At 42.0% G+C, this 19083-nt stretch overlaps 1 protein-coding gene across 9 annotated transcripts in view; it reads right to left on the bottom strand.

The window, feature by feature from the left end:
• The window catches only part of ccser2a (coiled-coil serine-rich protein 2a), a 151015-nt gene that overhangs the window by 41416 nt on the left and 90516 nt on the right, over positions 1 to 19083 (bottom strand). For all 9 annotated transcript variants that reach the window (XM_061911621.1, XM_061911619.1, XM_061911618.1 and 6 more), the window contains 2 exons: positions 12181 to 12252; positions 11999 to 12100 (listed from right to left, as the gene is read on the bottom strand). In XM_061911621.1, the coding sequence (XP_061767605.1) occupies positions 11999 to 12100; positions 12181 to 12252 (174 nt within the window). The remainder of the gene's footprint in view (positions 1 to 11998; positions 12101 to 12180; positions 12253 to 19083) is intronic.

Below are 19083 nucleotides of genomic sequence, written 5' to 3'. Positions count from 1 at the left end.
ATGGCCACCGGATCGGACCGGACCCCCTTCCACAAGGGAGAGTGGGACAAAGAAGAAAAAGAAAAGAAACGGCAGATCAACTGGTCTAAAAAGGGAGTCTATTTAAAGGCTAGAGTATACAAATGAGTTTTAAGGTGCTTCTACTATAAATATTTATATAATATTTACATATTCATATAGTATGTAACCACAAGCTTCATTCACAGACAGAGTCCCATTGCCGAATCAAAAGCCGGAAAAAAATAAATAAAATATATTTCTTTTTATTTTTTATTTTTGGGGCGGCCGTAATTCTTGAATGTGCGGGGAAACCCTGGAACATTATTTTGGTGGTGGGCTTATTGTATAAAAATGTAACTTCCACACCAGTAACTTATGAATGGACTAATGAGTCCTCTGGTTGGCAACTCAGTGGCAGTAAATCTCAAAGCTGCAGACCGGACAAGTTGGCTCTGCGGCCGACAGGAAGTCCCAGTTTGATGGCAGCTTTAGTGAAAACTCCATGCAGCCAATTTCAAGGCCAAATAAACAAGCTTTTTTTTTTTTTTCTCGGGGGGATGACAGGCAATTTGAAACAGCCCTTCCCCCCCCCCAAAAAAACTTGTTTTCGCCTCCAAAGGTAGGTGGTGGATTCTCACCTAGGGATGAAGAAGCCAGAATAATCATATATATTTTCTTTTACGCCGCGCCCGCCTCCATATGCAATAAATAGCGCGGTGGAGCGAGGGCGAGGGCGAGGGTGCAGCAATATTGCGCCCAGCTGGGTGGGTGCCAACTGTAATTGGGAGGCTCGCATGTGTTTGACATTTTGGGTATTTGCGGACGCGACGGTGGATTTGAATAATGTCAGGGGGGGCACACGGTTGTTTGGATAACAAGGAGAGTGTCTTCAGGACGCTAACGAGTGTTAGGCTGCAGACGGAGGCGGCTAAAAGCAAACAGAACAGAGGTTGCTGCTCTTCTTCTTCAGCATGCAAACTGTCGACATTTCCATCAGTTTTCATGACGGCTGTCAAATTAAATACCAAAAAACAAATGATCGCGTTAATCATGTACAAGAACGGATCGATCACGCTATTTATTTGGACCGCGCATGCTCTTTTACCTTACAGCAGGGGTGCCCAAACTTTTTCCCCCGAAGGCCCCTGGCAAATTAAAAGGTGAGGGGGCCATTTTGCTAGTGTTCACCTTCAAAACCAGTGTCGATTTTGTGGCTTTGTTCTCATAAACAATTTATAGTTAATAAAACACAGCACTGAAAATGGGTACTGTGGAAGGCTCTCCCTGGCCACCTGAGGGCACCACAGACTGTGGATGCTTTTTAAAAAAGGCTCAAAAACGTATGTTGTCTTTGTAGCATTTTCAACTGAATATAAGTTGAAATGGGTAAAGCGAGAACAAATATAAAATACAAATGTCTTACAGTTTTAGGAGTTAAATGGTGGAACAAGCTCAGTGATGAGCTGAAGACATGCAATTCTTTTGTAAGGTTTAAGAAAACATTGAAAGGTGAAATAATTGAAAATTATAAAATATAGTCACAATTACTTTCATCCCATTGATTTTTGATTTATTTATTTTTTTATGTTGATGTTCCAGGCAATCTAATTTTCTGTGAAGGTATAGGATAGGCAAATATAAGCTTTGGCTTCAGCCTATTCCTTTTTTGGTCATTCTTTTTCTTTTCTTTTATGTGTAAATGTGCATTATTGTATACATATAACATGTACTGTAAAACTGATCACACACAATGGTTGATTGATTTGATTGATTATATGACCGAAATAAAATTATTTCATTCATTCATTCAAAATGATTTACAAATCATTGTATTCTGTTAATATTTACATCTAACACAGCACTGAAGATGGGTACTAGAAGGAATAGGGCTTTCTGCTCCGCCGCTCCCAGTCTGTGGAAGGCTCTCCCTGGCCACCTGAGGGCGCCACAGACTGTGGATGCTTTTAAAAAAAGGCTTTAAAACGTATGTTGTCTTTGTAGCATTTTCAACTGAATATAAGTTGAAAATGATTTACAAATCATTGTATTCTGTTAATATTTACATCTAACACAGCACTGAAAATGGGTACTAGAAGGAATAAGGCTTTCTGCTCCGCCGCTCCCAGTCTGTGGAAGGCTCTCCCTGGCCACCTGAGGGCGCCACAGACTGTGGATGCTTTTAAAAAAAGGCTTTAAAACGTATGTTGTCTTTGTAGCATTTTCAACGGAATATCAGTTGAAAATGATTTACAAATCATTGTATTCTGTTAATATTTACATCTAACACAGCACTGAAAATGGGTACTAGTAGGAATTGGGCGTTCTACTCCGCCGCTCCCAGTCTGTGGAAGGCTCTCCCTGGCCACCTGAGGGCACCACAGACTGTGGATGCTTTTAAAAAAAGGCTTAAAAACGTATGTTGTCTTTGTAGCATATTCAACTGAATATAAGTTGAAAATGATTTACAAATCATTGTATTCTGTTAATATTTACATCTAACACAGCACTGAAAATGGGTACTAGTAGGAATTGGGCGTTCTGCCCCGCCGCTCCCAGTCTGTGGAAGGCTCTCCCTGGCCACCTGAGGGTGCCACAGACTGTGGATGCTTTTAAAAAAAGGCTTTAAAACGTATGTTGTCTTTGTAGCATTTTCAACTGAGTATAAGTTGAAAATGATTTACAAATCATTGTATTCTGTTAATATTTACATCTAACACGGCACTGAAAATGGGTACTAGTAGGATTTGGGCGTTCTGCTCCGCCGCTCCCGGTCTGCGGAAGGCTCTCCCTGGCCACCTGAGGGCACCACAGACTGTGGATGCTTTTTAAAAAAGGCTTAAAAACGTATGTTGTCTTTGTAGCATATTCAACTGAATATAGGTTGAAAATGATTTACAAATCATTGTATTCTGTTTATATTTACATCTAACACAGCACTGAAAATGGGTACTAGTAGGAATTGGGCTTTCTGCTCCGCCGCTCCCAGTCTGTGGAAGGCTCTCCCTGGCCACCTGAGGGCACCACAGACTGTGGATGCTTTTTAAAAAAGGCTTAAAAACGTATGTTGTCTTTGTAAAATTTTCAACTGAATATAAGTTGAAAATGATTTACAAATCATTGTATTCTGTTAATATTTACATCTAACACAGCACTGAAAATGGGTACTAGTAGGAATTGGGCTTTCTGCTCCGCCGCTCCCAGTCTGTGGAAGGCTCTCCCTGGCCACCTGAGGGCACCACAGACTGTGGATGCTTTTAAAAAAAGGCTTAAAAACGTATGTGGTCTTTGTAGCATTTTCAACTGAATATAAGTTGAAAATGATTTACAAATCTTTGTATTCTGTTTATATTTACATCTAACACAATTTCTCAACTCATATGGAAACGGGGTTTGTAGTATAGTATGCTGGTATTAATGAATCAAAAACGGTACGATGCTCTGTTTGAAGAGTACCGATTCCCGGCATGTCGCTAATAAAAAAGCCTTGCTTTTACCAGAAGTAGCAGACGATGTGCGCGGGACGTCACGGGTTGTAGGGCTCCTCACATTGTTTATAATCATAGCCATCATAGAGCTATTCGGACTGAGAAAGCGACAATTTCCCCATTAATTTGAGCGAGGATGAAAGATTCATGGATGAGGAAAGTTGAAGTGAGGCACTAAAAAAAAAAAAAGAAAAAGCGACGTCTCGGGGGGGCGGCAGTGGTAGCGTTTCAAATGTAATTAGACACATTTAATAGGATAATTCTGGAAAATCGTTTATCTGCTTATTGTTTTAATAGTGTTTTAGTGAGATTGTATAGTCATACCTGAAAGTCGAATGGCTGCGGTGAACGCCAGTGTCTCTGAGAGACGCTGAGGAGCCTTTTTGAGCTGCAGGATGAGGTGGCGTAATCCACTGAAGTCTCCGGTAAGAGCCGAGTTAATATCCCAATTTTCCCATTCAAAAACTTGCTGGTTGACGTAGAGAAACATGTTCGCTTGACCGCTCTGTGTTAAAGCTTCACAGCAAAGAAACACCGGCTGTGTTTTGGTTGCTAAAGGCAGCTGCAATCCACCGCTTTCCACCAACAGCATTGTTCTTTATGGTCTCCATTATCAAATGAACTAAACAAAACACAGATGTCCAAATGACTGTGTAATTATGAGATGAAAAGAGACGACTTTTAGCCGTGTGTGGTGCTGGCCTAATATGTCCGCTACAACCCGAGACGTCACAAACACGCGTCATCATTCCGCGACGTTTTCAACAAGAAACTCCGCGGGAAATTTAAAATAGTAATTTAGTCAACCGAAATGGCCAGCATTGGCATGTGTTGCAATGTTAATATTTCATCATTGATATATAAACTATCAGACCGCGTGGTCGGTAGTAGTGGCTTTCAGTAGGCCATAGGCCAAATTTGGCCCGCCGTGTAATTTTATTTGGCCCTTGAGGCAATATCAAATTATCATTGGACCTGGCCCGCCGGTGCTATACAGCGGTGCCGCTGTAACGCTGCATTCGCCGATTTTCCAGGAGACTCTCGAATTTCAGTGCCCCTCCCGAAAATCTCCCGGTGCAACCATTCTCCCGAATTCCACCCGGACAACAATATTAAGAGTGTGCCTTAAAAGCACTGCCTTTAGCGTCCCCTACAACCTGTCGTCAAGTCTGTTTTTCCTCCTCACGTGCCGGCCCAGTCACGTAAATATATGTGGCTTCTACACACATGTAAGTAAATGCAAGGCATACTTGATCAACAGCATACAGGTCACACTGAGGGTGGCCATGTAAACAACTTTAACACTGTTACAAATATGCGCCACACTGTGGACCCACACCAAACAAGAATGACCAACACATTTCGCACCGTAACACAACATAAACACAACAAAAGCACAACAGAACAAATACCCGAAACCCCTTGCAGCACTAACTCTTCCGGACCACTACAATATACACTACCAACAAACCCCCCTAACCCCGCCCACCTGAGCCCCGACATTAACCGAGCAGTAAAAAGGCCTGAATGGTTGATTTATCCATTGTTATTTTATTTTCAAATGTATTAGCCTGTGGAAAAAGTTAATTTTGATATTTACCTCAGAGATGGCTGCAAATACAAAAGAGGAATTAAATTTTTATTTAAATTTGATTTGATATGCCATTGATATTTTTTAATTATTATTGTTATTATTATTTGAAACTCCATTTTGCATGTCACTATAACGTTATATAAGCCTTGCTTGTTCAATATTCAATGAAAAACTTGTTTGGGTCCCTATTAAAAGGTAATTTAAGTCATTTTAACATTTAAGTCTCACCTTAAAACTCATCTGTATACTCTAGCCTTTAAATCATGGGTGTCAAACTCTGGCCTGCGGGCCAAATTTGGCCCTTGAGGCAATATCAAATTAACATTAGAGCTGGCCCGCCGCTTTAACACTGCATTCACCACTAATACTCATACTCGTCAAACCTCCCGATTTTCCCGGCAGACTCCCGAAGTTCAGTGCCCCTCCCAAATTTCTCCTGATTTCCACCCGGACAATAATATTAGGGGCGGGCCGTGAAAGCACTGCCTTTGGCGTTCTCTACACGTCGCCACGTCCGCTTTTCCTCCATTCAAACAGCGTGCCGGCCCACTTCCATAATAATGGGGCTCATACACACACACACAAGTGTATGCAAGGCATACTTGGTCAACAGCCATACAGGTCACACTGAGGGTGGCCGTATAAACAACTTTAACACTGTTCCAAATATACGCCACACTGTGAACCCACAGCAAACAAGAATGACAAACACATTTCGGGAGAACATCCGCACCGTAACACAACATAAACACAACCGAACAAATACCCAGAACCCTTTGCATCACTAACTCTTCTGGGATGCTACAATATACACCCCCGCTACCACCAAACCCCACCCCAACTCAAACCCGCCGCAGAAAAGAGGCATTCAATTTGTATTTTTATTTTATTTGATATGCCATTGATATTTTTTAATTATTATTATTTAAAACTCGATTTTGCATGTGACTATAAAGTTATATAAGCCTTGCTCGGTCAATATTCAATACAAAACTTGTTTGGGTCCCTATTAAAGGAATAATTTGTTCAACATCGGCCCGTGGCTTCGTTCAGTTTTAAATTTTGGCCCACTCTGTAATTGAGTTTGACACCCCTGCTTTAAATAGACCTCCTTTTTAGACCAGTTGATCTGCCGCTTCTTGTCTTTTTTCTCCTATGTCGGGGTCCGGTCCGATGACCATGGATGAAGTACTGGCTGTACAGAGTCGAGACCCAGGATGGACCGCTCGTCGGGACCCAGGATGGACCGCTCGCCTGTGTATCGGTTGGGGACATCTCTACGCTGCTGATCCGCCTCCGCTTGAGATGGTTTCCTGTGGACGGGACTCTCGCAGCAGTCTTCGATCCGCTTTGAACTGAACTCTCGCGGCTGTGTTGGAGCCACTATGGATTGAACTTTCACAGTATCATGTTAGACCCGCTCGACATCCATTGCTTTCGGTCCCCTAGAGGGGGGGGGGGGGTTGCCCACATTTGAGGGCCTCTCCAAGGTTTCTCATAGTCAGCATTGTCACTGGCGTCCCACTGGATGTGAATTCTCCCTGCCCACTGGGTGTGAGTTTTCCTTGCCCTTTTGTGGGTTCTTCCGAGGATGTCGTAGTCGTAATGGTTTGTGCAGTCCTTTGAGACATTTGTGATTTGGGGCTATATAAATAAACATTGATTGATTGATAAAAGTTTAAATCAATCAAAAAAACAACAACACACGACTAGCAACGACTGGGCTACGATAGACTGACCACACCTCCTCTTTTCACCGGACATGTCCTCTTTTGCGGGGCTGTCCGGGTGGAGTTTCTTAAATGCCTCAAATGTCCGGCATTTTAAGTTAGGAGTTGCGTGTATTTTCAATGTACGTTCAAGGTTAAGAAGGGGTTCAAAACAAGACAATTTCTGCACACAGCAGCATTCGTGAGGGAGGGACAGAGACAGACAGAGCGAGAGAGTTATGATAAACATGCACGCGTCGCCAGGCTCTGATTTAATTTTTTAATATCCATAGGAGGGGTGTCAAAAGTGTGCCCCGGAGGCCATTTGCGGCACACACCTAATGTTTGAAAGGCCCATGGCCCATTCCAAAAATACTATTAAAATAAATGCACTTAAGATGTGACTTTAAGGTTTTACTACTTACGTACAAAATACTACACGGTCTAGCTCCATCCTTATCTTGCCGATTGTATTGTACCATATGTCCCGGCAAGAAATCTGCGTTCAAAGGACTCCGGCTTATTAGTGATTCCCAAAGCCCAAAAAAAGGTCTGCGGGCTATAGAGCGATTTCAATTCGGGCTCCAGTACTCTGGAATGCCCTCCCGGTAAAAGTTCGAGATGCCACCTCAGTAGAAGCATTTAAGTCTCACCTTAAAACTCATTTGTATACTCTAGCCTTTAAATAGACTCCCTTTTTAGACCAGTTGATCTGCCGTTTATTTTCTTTTTTCTCCTATGTCCCACTCTCCCTTGTGGAGGGGGTCCGGTCCGATCCGGTGGCCATGTACTGCTTGCCTGTGTATCGGCTGGGTACATGTCTGTGCTGCTGATCCGCCTCCGCTTGGGATGGTTTCCTGTAGACGGGACTCTCGCTGCTGTGTCGGATCCGCTTTGGACTGGACTCTTGCGACTGTGTTGGATCCATTATGGATTGAACTTTCACAGTATCATGTTAGACCCGATCGACATCCATTGCTTTCCTCCTCTCCAAGGTTCTCATAGTCATCATTGTCACCGAAGTCCCACTGGGTGTGAGTTTTCCTTGCCCTCATGTGGGCTCTACCGAGGATTTCGTAGTGGTTTGTGTTGTGGTTTGTGCAGCCCTTTGAGACACTAGTGATTTAGGGCTATAGAAGTAAACATTGATTGATTGATTGATAAACAAAAGTGAAAGAAAAAAGCTTAAAGGCTAAATGTAATTTAGAAAAAGTTGCAACGTTGTCTAATTAAACAAAGCAGTTTTTTTTTCTTTCAAACTGTCATTGCTCAAAACATAATATTGAATCAAAATCAATGTAATTTTGAATTATTGACCTATCCAAGTTTCCGATTACTTCACATCAAAAGATTTTTGGTGGAAGATTTAGCAAATTTGTTATATAAATAATCCAAAAATGTATATTTTGTTTTTTTTCTTACTGTAAAGAAAATGAACCGAACCGTGACCTCTGAACCGAGGTACGTACCGAACTGAAAATTGGCACTTTTGAGTATGGGTTGATGTGAACAGTAGCCGTTTTGACCTCTGTGTAGAACAGGGGCGTCACTAGACCTAATACTGTACTGGGGCACACCTGGGGCACAAATAATCCATGTGAGCGTGCAAAGCGCACGAGCAAAAACATTTTTAGCACTTATCTATCCTAAAAAATACATAAATAGTGCTTCAAACTATGAAATCATATCAGATTATGTTGTATGGATCTTTGATGAACCACCTGAAATTAACTAATGCATTTGACCTACTTGTGCACTTTTTTACTCCAGACTTCTAAACTACTACTAGTAAAAGCAAAAAGGAAGAGCAATGAATCTTTTTGAAATATATATTGCAGTAATCATCTGCAAATTTAACATCTACAAAAGTAAAACAAAAAATAAAGCACCCCTACATCTCTGGGTTCTTTTATATTATTTAATTTCCATTTACGGCAATGTGGCGAATCCTATTTCAGATACACAAAACTATAAAGTATACACAAAACAATAAAGCCACAGTAGTAGAATAAATGAACAACTGTTGTGTGTCTGTTCAGGGAATCATTTTCTGAGAAGTAAACTGTAACGTCTCCTTTTCATTTTTGCAAAGTGGTCAATCAGTCTGGACGGACATGGAAATATTACAATAACTGTTATACAGTTGACCAGTGGTTCCCAACTGCTGGGTCGTGACATAAAAGTGGATTGTGTGTCATGTTCAGTGAGTCGCAGTCAGATGTGTGCATGAAAAAAAAAAGTTTAGTGCAGGGGTGCCCATTACGTCGATCGCGAGCTACCAGTCGACCGCGGGGGGTGTGTCAGTCGATCTCCAGCCAGGCTTTTAAAAAAAATAGACCTAAAAATTAGTGATCATCAATCTTCACCAAGACGTCACTTAAATGACATTCACGGTACCGGAGGGTCTTGTGAGATGACGCTGGCTGCTGCAAGATCATTATTATGAAAAAATGACCGAGAGGAAGGTGAGAAACACATTTTATTTCAACAGACTCTCGCACCGTACCTTCCGTCAAAACTCTAAAGGCCGACTGCACATTTCCTATCTTCACAATAAAAGCCCTGCTTCGTGCTGCCTGCGCTAACTAAATACAGAGTCTCGGAAAACTGGCGTGCACAAGCGATCCCTCAGAAAGCTGGCGTGCACAAGTGATGCCGAAACTCTTATTTTGTTAGCGCAGGCAGCATGAAGCAGGGCTTTTATTGTGAAGATAGGAAATGTGCATTCGGCCTTTAGAGTTTTGACGGAAGGGACGGCGCGAAAGTCTGTTGAAATAAAAAGTGTTTCTCGCCTTCCTCTCTGTCATTTTTTCATAATAATGAACTGGCAGCAGCCAGCGTCATCTCACAAGACCCTCGGGTGCCGCGAATGTCAATCAAGCAAGCTACGGAATTTGCCGCCAATGTTTTTCTTGTAAAGTGTATGGAAGCTGGATGCATTAGATGCCAAAAACCAACCACTTTCATGTGGTATTGTACAGAAAGGACAACTTTTTTTCTCCTCTATTTGAAAATGTGGGCGTTATCATCATTACTGTCTGATTCCAATCAATGCAAGTCATCAGAATCAGGTAATACACCAACTTATATTCTTGTCTTTGTGAAAGAAAGACATCTATATGTGTTACACATGCTTGTATTATCATTAAACACATTTAACTTGTTTACGAAAATGTCTCTTTCATAAATAAATAAATATAAATTATATATAAATGAGGTAGATCCCCTCGAGTTGGTCAATTGAAAAGTAGCTCGCCTGCAGAAAAAGTGAGGGCACCCCTGGTTTAGGGAGAAAAAAATCAAATTGTGGCAACAAACCAGATTATTTTACCTTTTTTTCTAGTGACTATTTGTGAGTATTTTAGCAAAAGGCAAACCGACTAACAAGTTGGAGGAGGACTCAGGACAGACATGGAAATATGAGGTGGCGACTTGTCCAGGGTGTACCCCGACTTGTCCAGGGTGTACCCTGCCTTCCGCCCGATTGTAGCTGAGATAGGCGCCAGCGCCCCCCGCGACCCCGAAAGGGAATAAGTGGTAGAAAATGGATGGATGGATAAATCTAAATGGGGCAACAAAACCCGATATTTCCCGATTGTAGCTGAGATAGGCGCCAGCGCCCCCCGCGACCCCGAAAAGGAATAAGCGGTAGAAAATGGATGGATGGATAAAACTAAATGGGGCAACAAAACCCGATATTTTCAGCAATCTTTCTGAAAACAAATACAGAAATGTTACTATTTTTTCTGGAAACAAAATTAGATGCTTTAGCTGTAGCCATTTTTCTGGTGACAAAACAAGATTATTTTAGTCAAAGTCGCACCGATTAACAATACGAGTCTACTGTGCTATTTTTCCTGTGAAATAAACTTGAATGATTTAAAAATTTGGCTCACGACTTGATGATATGGAAAAATGTTTTTCTTCCTGAAGATAAACTCACACATGCTTACTCCGAATCATCATTAATGCAGAAGCAGCAGACAATAACCAACATGATGTTTCATGTTCGTTGGAAATTCCCCCGACAGCTCGTACAGCAAATGAATATCTTTGTCTTGATACAAGGAATAATGTTAGCTAACTTAGCATCAACTTAAGACAATGATGTTGCCTTGCTAGCTAGGACTTCACTTACATCAATCAATCAATCAATCAATGTTTACTTATATAGCCCTAAATCACTAGTGTCTCAAAGGGCTGCACAAACCACTACGACATCCTCGGTAGGCCCACATAAGGGCAAGGAAAACTCACACCCAGTGGGACGTCGGTGACAATGATGACTATGAGAACCTTGGAGAGGAGGAAAGCAATGGATGTCGAGCGGGTCTAACATGATACTGTGAAAGTTCAATCCACAATGGATCCAACACAGTCGCGAGAGTCCAGTCCAAAGCTGATCCAACACAGCAGCGAGAGTCCCGTTCATAGCGGAGCCAGCAGGAAACCATCCCAAGCGGAGGCGGATCAGCAGCGCAGAGATGTCCCCAGCTGATACACAGGCAAGCAGTACATGGCCACCGGATAGGACCGGACCCCCTCCACAAGGGAGAGTGGGACATAGAAGAAAAAGAAAAGAAACGGCAGATCAACTGGTCTAAAAAGGGAGTCTATTTAAAGGCTAGAGTATACAAATGAGTTTTAAGGTGAGACTTAAATGCTTCTACTGAGGTGGCATCTCGAACTGTTACCGGGAGGGCATTCCAGAGTACTGGAGCCCGAACGGAAAACATCTCTCATTCCTGCTGCTTCTTCCCTGCTGCGGGCGAATAACTTTCTTAAATCCATCTAGGGGTTACAGTTTGAGTCAAAACAAAATCAAAATAATGTAATTAACAAATTGTTGTTGGCTAACGTTACCTACCTCACGCAGTGATTCGCATCGCCTCTCTCTCTCTCTCTCAACCACACGTGAATAAATTACCATATTAAGTAGCCATGTGCTCATTGTTACTCGGAGTGAATACAGTAGCAATCAATTACCATACTAAGTAGTATGTTGTCTATGTTATGTAGACTTAAAACTCTGAAGCGTTTTTTTTTTTTAATTGGTGAAATTTTTACTGGGGCACTGCAGATCAACAGTGGGCCACGTGCCCCAGTGAAATATGTCTGGCGACGCCCCTGGTGTAGAATAGTTTTTTGTTTTTTTTAAATAGCGTATAAAGGCGTAATGTTGCAGTGAGAAACAGAGAAGAGTTTGTTACCGGGCGTTGCTGCTGACACTGCAGAGTCAGCTGAACTATGGTCTTGTCTCTGGTCCTCACTTGGTCTCTCAGCATGTGCACCTCCTTCAGCAGCTCCTCACACTGCACACACACACACACACACACACATTAATATATAGTGCAGCTTACTCAGTCAAAGACAAGAAGACATTTCTCGCTACCTGTGCCGCAGTAGCGGTGTTGCCTTCGCCGCCCTGGACAACATCCGCTGCTGGCAAGTCGGGATTCTCACTCTGCAAGTACACACCAAAAGGCAGAAAGTACACAATCAATGACACTTGCCTGAGGCACGCCTGGAGAGAAATGTTGTGAGCTGGAATAATTGCGCTCCTTCACACTTTCGCTCTCCGCCAACCGCCGTGTGTTTGGGCTTTATTCCGCATTGAAGGAGGAATGTCAATACAGGCTGCAATCAAATTGTTTTTTTCGAGCCAGGAGGCAGATCGGAGGTCATCTTCTTTATCCGGCATAAAGTAACAAGCCCACTTATTCCACGGACAAATCAACTCTCAGCCTGCGTTTCTTTGTTTGAGCTAAGTCTAAAGCTTACCAAAGTCATGCGGTAAATTTAGGCCTGCGCTTATAAATTTGAGTGTGATGTAAGGATCCCATCATGAAAAGCACATTTAATTAGAAAAACAAAACGTTATAATGGTCTTACATTTACTTGTAAATGAAGTCCGACGCGCAGCTCCTTCTGATCAAAAGCATCGATAACTTGTTTATGGAAGTCTTCCTTATCTTTCTTCAGTTTTAAAAGTCTCTCTGTCTCGATGGAGATCTTCCCTTTTAATAGGGACCCAAACAAGTTTTTCATTGAATATTGAACAAGCAAGGCTTATATAACTTTATATCCATCCATCCATCCATCCATCCATCTTCTTCCGCTTATCCGAGGTCGGGTCGCGGGGGCAGCAGCCTAAGCAGGGAAGCCCAGACTTCCCTTTCCCCAGCCATTTCGTCTAGCTCTTCCCGGGGGATCCCTTTGTCACTGATTCTGTTCATAACTTTTATGGACAGAATTTCTAGGCGCAGTCAAGGCGTTGAGGGGTTCCGGTTTGGTGGCCGCGGGATTAGGTCTCTGCTTTTTGCAGACGATGTGGTCCTGTTGGCTTCATCTGGCCGGGATCTTCAGCTCTCACTGGATCGAGTGTGAAGCGGCCGGAATGAGAATCAGCACCTCCAAGTCCGAGTCCATGGTTCTCTCCCGGAAAAGGGTGGAGTGCCATCTCTGGGTTGGGGAGGAGACCCTGCCCCAAGTGGAGGTGTTCAAGTACCTAGGAGTCTTGTTCACGAGTGGGGGAAGAGTGGATCGTGAGATCGACAGGCGGATCGGTGCGGCGTCTTCAGTAATGCGGACGTTGTACCGATCCGTTGTGGTGAAGAAGGAGCTGAGCCGGAAGGCAAAGCTCTCAATTTACCGGTCGATCTACGTTCCCATCCTCACCTATGGTCATGAGCTTTGGGTCATGACCGAAAGGATAAGATCACGGGTACAAGCGGCCGAAATTAGTTTCCTCCGCCGTGTGGCGGGGCTCTCCCTTAGAGATAGGGTGAGAAGCTCTGCCATCCGGGAAGAACTCAAAGTAAAGCCGCTGCTCCTCCACATCGAGAGGAGCCAGATGAGGTGGTTCGGGCATCTGGTCTGGATGCCACCCGAACGCCTCCCGAGGGAGGTGTTTAGGGCACGTCCAACCGGTAGGAGGCCACTTTATAGTGACGTGCAAAATTGAGTTTCAAATAATAATAACAACAATAATGGAAAAATATCAATGGCATATCAAATCAAATTTAAATAAAAATTCAATGTCTCTTTTGTATTTGCAGCCTTCTGAGGTAAATATCAACATTGACTTTTTCCAGAGGCTAATACATTTGAAAATAAAATAACAATGAATAAATCAACCATTCAGGCCTCTTTACTGCTCGGTTAATGTCGGGGCGGTTTAGCTCGGTTGGTAGAGTGGCCGTGCCAGCAACCTGAAGGTTGCAGGTTTAATTCCCGCTTCCGCCATCCTAGTCACTGCCGTTGTGTCCTTGGGCAAGACACTTTACCCACCTGCTCCCAGTGCCACCCACACTGGTTTGAATGTAACTTAGATATTGGGTTTCACTATGTAAAGCGCTTTGAGTCACTAGAGAAAAAGCGCTATATAAATATAATTCACTTCACTTCACTTTATTACCTCCTGCTTCGATTGAAAGTCCAGTTTAGAAAACTGTTTTATTTTAGATATGTAATCCTCCATGTTAAAAGTGCAAGGAGAGGGAAAAAATAAACGATGGTTGCTCACTCTTGCTGGTTGTTGTCACTTGTTGTCGCAAGAAAGATCACTAGCGCCCTCTACCACCAGGAGGCGGGAGTCATTTAACGACTCATATTTGACACACGCAGCTACGGTATATTAATAAAACAAAGCTGCTTACTGTTCTTTTTAACATGTTCAATAGCTTGGACCTTAAATCCTACTGAATAGTTCTTAATCTTCTTAATCTTTATGCGATTTCAAATGATTGAAATCAGCCTTCTCCATTTTGAAAGTGATGACAGGTGACGTGTCACTCGTGACGTGACGAGTTTGACCCGGTGGAAATTCTAGACATGCGCTAATAAAAATAATATTTTGCAAAACGAGTTTGACCCTAGGCAGGCGCATACTATATACCCGGCGGCTATTCAAAGAAATGGGGTATGTATATATATATATATATATATATATATATATATATAAAGTCGTGCTCATAAGTTTACATATAATGGGATAATTTATGATTTCTTGGCCATTCTTAAGAGAATATGAACACAAAAACCTTCCTTCCACTCATGCTTAATGGTGGTGTGAAGCATTTTATTGGCAACCAACTATGTTTACCCTTTTTGAATCAAAATGACAAAAGAAAGTACCCAAATGACCCTGATCAAATGTTGACATACCCCAGTGACTTTGATCTGACAACATGCACACAAGTTGACACAAACAGGTTGGAATGGCTAATCAAGGTTCCAATCCTCAGCTGTGACCTGTTTGTTTGTAATTAATGTGTGAGTATGAAAGGTCAGTGAGTTTCTGGGCTTCAGACAGACCATTGCATCTTTCATCCAGTGCTGCAAGGATTTTTCTAGATTCTGAGTCATGGGGAAGGCAAAAGAATTGTCAAAGGATCTGCGAGAGAAAGGTAATTGAACTGCATGAAGCAGGAGAATGATATAAAAAGATATCCGAGGAATTGAGAATGTCAATCAGCAGTGTTCAAACGCTGATTAAGAAGTGGAAGATGAGAGAGACCAGCAAAGATTTCAGCCACAACTGCCAGGAAAATTGTTTGAGATGCACAGGAAAATCCACAAATAACTTCAGCTGAAACACAGGGCACTTGACGAAAAATGGGCTGCATGGTCGAGTCGCCGGAAGAAAACCATTTCTGCGCAAATGTCACAAAGTATCCCGCTTACATTACGCCAAACAGCACAGAGACAAGCCCCAAAACTTCTGGAACAAAATAATTTGGAGTGATGAGACCAAAATTGAACTTTTTGGCCACTCGACCATGCAGCCCATTTTTCTTCAAGTGCCTCCCTGAATTCTCTCAGGGTATGTAAACTTACGAGCACAACTGTAGGGACAGATACAGAAGCATAGATATCTGAAACTGTTATCCAATGAATGCATGATAGAGTTTGTAGCCGAAGCTTGTTTACAATACTTGTCCCCAACAACAACAACAACACAGATCATTAAAATTAAGAAAATAAAAAGAATAAGGCAAAGAGGAGTTGATAATAATGATAATAGTAATAATACAGACAATGGGCAAACTAGATAAAAGCCAATAATAAAATATTAATAATAATAATAACACAGACAAAGTGCAATCTAGATAAGAACCAATTAGTAAAAATGAGTAAAAACTAAACACGGGAACACGATTATTGCCCAACTGGCCACAATTTTGTTTGTTTTTAGAAAGTGACAAGTGCAGGTATACTTTTCAAAGTGTCAGGTAGCGCGAGTTCCATAGTTGTGCTCCTTTTATTGACAAGGCAGTGATTTGGTTTTTACTCTCTTGTTCTACCTGCAGTCTATACAATATCCTGCCCTAATACTCTACTGTGCAATACTATCCTTCGAGTGCAATACATCCGACATTGATTGTTATTTATTAGGGACGGCGTGGCGCAATGGGAGAGTGACCCGAGGGTCACTGGTTCAAATCCCACCTAGAACCAACCTCGTCACGTCCGTTGTGTCCTGAGCAAGACACTTCACCCTTGCTCCTGATGGTTGCTGGTTGGCGCCTTGCATGGCAGCTCCCTCCATCAGTGTGTGAATGGGTAAATGTGGAAGTAGTGTCAAAGCGCTTTGAGTACCTTGAAAGTAGAAAAGCGCTATACAAGTACATCCCATTTATTTATTTATCATCACTTCGGTACTCTTGTCTTGTTCTGCATGTTGTACAGTATTTTGTATTTCTATAGTGTTTTGTATGTTGTACAGCAGTGGTCCCCAACCACCGGGCCGCGGTCCGATTGGTACCAGGCCGCGGAAGAATTTTTTATTCATTTTTATTTTGAAAAAAAAAATATATATATATATATATTTTTTTTTTTTTTAATTAAATCAACATAAAAAACACAATATACCCTTACAAATAGTGCACCAACCACAAAACCCTCCCTTTTTCATGACAAAAACGTCCCTTTTTCATGACAAAGAAAAAAAATAAAATAAAATAAAAAATAAGGATCAACCCCCCCACCCCCCCGGGCCGCGGGACAAATTATTAAGCTTTGTATCCCCCGGTCCGCGGATACAAAAAGGTTGGGGACCCCTGTTGTACAGGATTGCTTGTTATCTTTATTGGATAGTAGTCTGTTTATTTCAATTGTTAGTTTTTCCTTTATTACCTCTTGAGTTATTTATTTTACCCCATATTTGTTCCCACAATCGCACCTTAAGTTGGAGTATTTAATCTCGTTATATGCAAATATAATGACAATAAAGTCCATTCTATTCTTTTCTATGTTTTTCAAACAGAGTATAGTACCGTTTTTGATTCATTAGTACCACCATAGTATAATAGTAGCAGTATACTGTACAACCCTAAGTTGGGGGTTATAAAACCCACTTAAAACACTGATAACATATTCATAAAATCACAAGCAGATGCAATGTTATTGGGAAAAAAAAAAACGTGTGCCGTAACTTTTGGAAAATGCGGCCCTGGAAATTACAATCTAAAAGAAAATCCTGGAAGAACTGTGTAGAAACACAGGATTTTCAGGCACAAAAAACTATCCACTCGAGGCTCAATTTGGACTATTAGAGGAAAACATAACCTGATCTTGTGAGTCATTCAAATGGGTGCTTGAGAATTTGGCATCAAGAAGGTAGAATGGATCCATGCCGCCTTGTATGAGTGCACCAACAGGAGTGGTGTGGACGACAGCATGTTGGCGCACTTTGAGCTCTTTGCTGCCAAACTGAGCGTACTTTAAGAAGATCCCACGTGTTCTTCGGCAGTTTTAAATAAGCTTCAGACGTTCCACAACAGTGCGCAGGCCAGATAGTGGCAAATATTAGCTCATTTGGAATGTGATGTCTGCAACATGTTTCAAAAAAAGCTGGCACACGTGGCAAAAAAGACTGAGAGAGTGGAGGAATGCTTCTCAAAGACTTATTGGAACATCCCGCAGCTGAACGGGCTAATTGGTAACAGGTGGGTGGAATTGATTATGAACAACATTTCTCAAGCAGCTATTGCAAGGAATTTAGGGATTTCGCCATCTACGCTCCGTAATATCATCAAAAGGTTCAGAGAATTTGGAGAAATCATGTACACCATGATATTACGAAACCTTGGATCCCTCAGGCATCAAAAAGTCACATCAGTGTGTAATGGACATCACCACACGGGCTCAGGAACACTTCAGAAAACCACTGTCAGTAACTACAGTCGGTCGCTACATCTGTAAGTTCAAGTTAAAACTCTACTACGCCACAGCCATTGATCAACAACACCCAGAAACAGTTCGCTGGGTCCGAGCTCATCTAAGATGGACTGATGCAAAGTGGAAAAAAGTGTTCTGTGGTCTGACGAGTCCACATTACACATTGTTTTTGGAAACTGTGGACCGAAGAGGAAAAGAACCATCCGTACTGTTCTAGGGTGAAAGTGTAAAAGTCAGCATGTGTGATGGTATGGGGGTGTATTAGTGGCCAAGGCATGGGTAACTTACACATCTGTCAAGGTACCGTTGATGCTGAAAGGTACATACAGCTTTTGGAGCGACATATGTTGTTATCATGGACGCCCCTGCTTATTTTAGCAAGACAATGCCAAGCCAGGTGTTACAACGGCGTGGCTTCATAGTAAAAGAGTGCGGGTACTAGACTGGCCTGCCTGTAGTCCAGACATTGAACATGTGTGAAGGCTAAAATATGAGGCAGGACTCTGTTAAGCTGTACATCAAGCAAGAATGGGAAAGAATTCCACTTCAAAAATGTGTCTCCTCGGTTCCCAAACCTGCACTGAGTGTTGTTAAAAGGAAAGGCCATGTAACACACTGGTAAAAATGCCTTTTTTTGCAATGTTTTGCTTTCATTAGATTCTAAGTTCATGATTAGTTGCAAAAATTCAATACATGAAATATCTTGTCTTTGCAGTCTATTCAATTGAATATAAGTTGAAAAGGATTTGTTGTATTCTCTTTTTATTTACCATTCCACAACGTGACAACTTCACTGCTTTTGGCTTTTGTAGGTTACGGCTTCTAATTAGGGACCGAATGTCCCTTTGGGACAAAGGACCCTATTGTATTTATAAGGTTTTATTATTATTATACCACCGCCTCTTTGAGCTGTAATTTGACCCCCTTAACATGCTTCAAAACTCACCAAATTTTACACACACATCAGAACTGGCGAAAATTGCCATGTATAAAAAAAAAAAACCCTAGGAACAAACACAGACAAAACTGCTTGTAACTTCCGTTAAAAATGTCATAGAGACATGAAACAAAAGCTTCTATGTAGATCTGACTTAGCCCTACATTTCATACATTA

Source organism: Nerophis ophidion, linkage group LG09, assembly GCF_033978795.1.
Source record: "Nerophis ophidion isolate RoL-2023_Sa linkage group LG09, RoL_Noph_v1.0, whole genome shotgun sequence".
In the NCBI taxonomy this organism is placed as follows: domain Eukaryota; kingdom Metazoa; phylum Chordata; class Actinopteri; order Syngnathiformes; family Syngnathidae; genus Nerophis; species Nerophis ophidion.
This window is presented reverse-complemented; position numbering and strand designations above follow the sequence as displayed.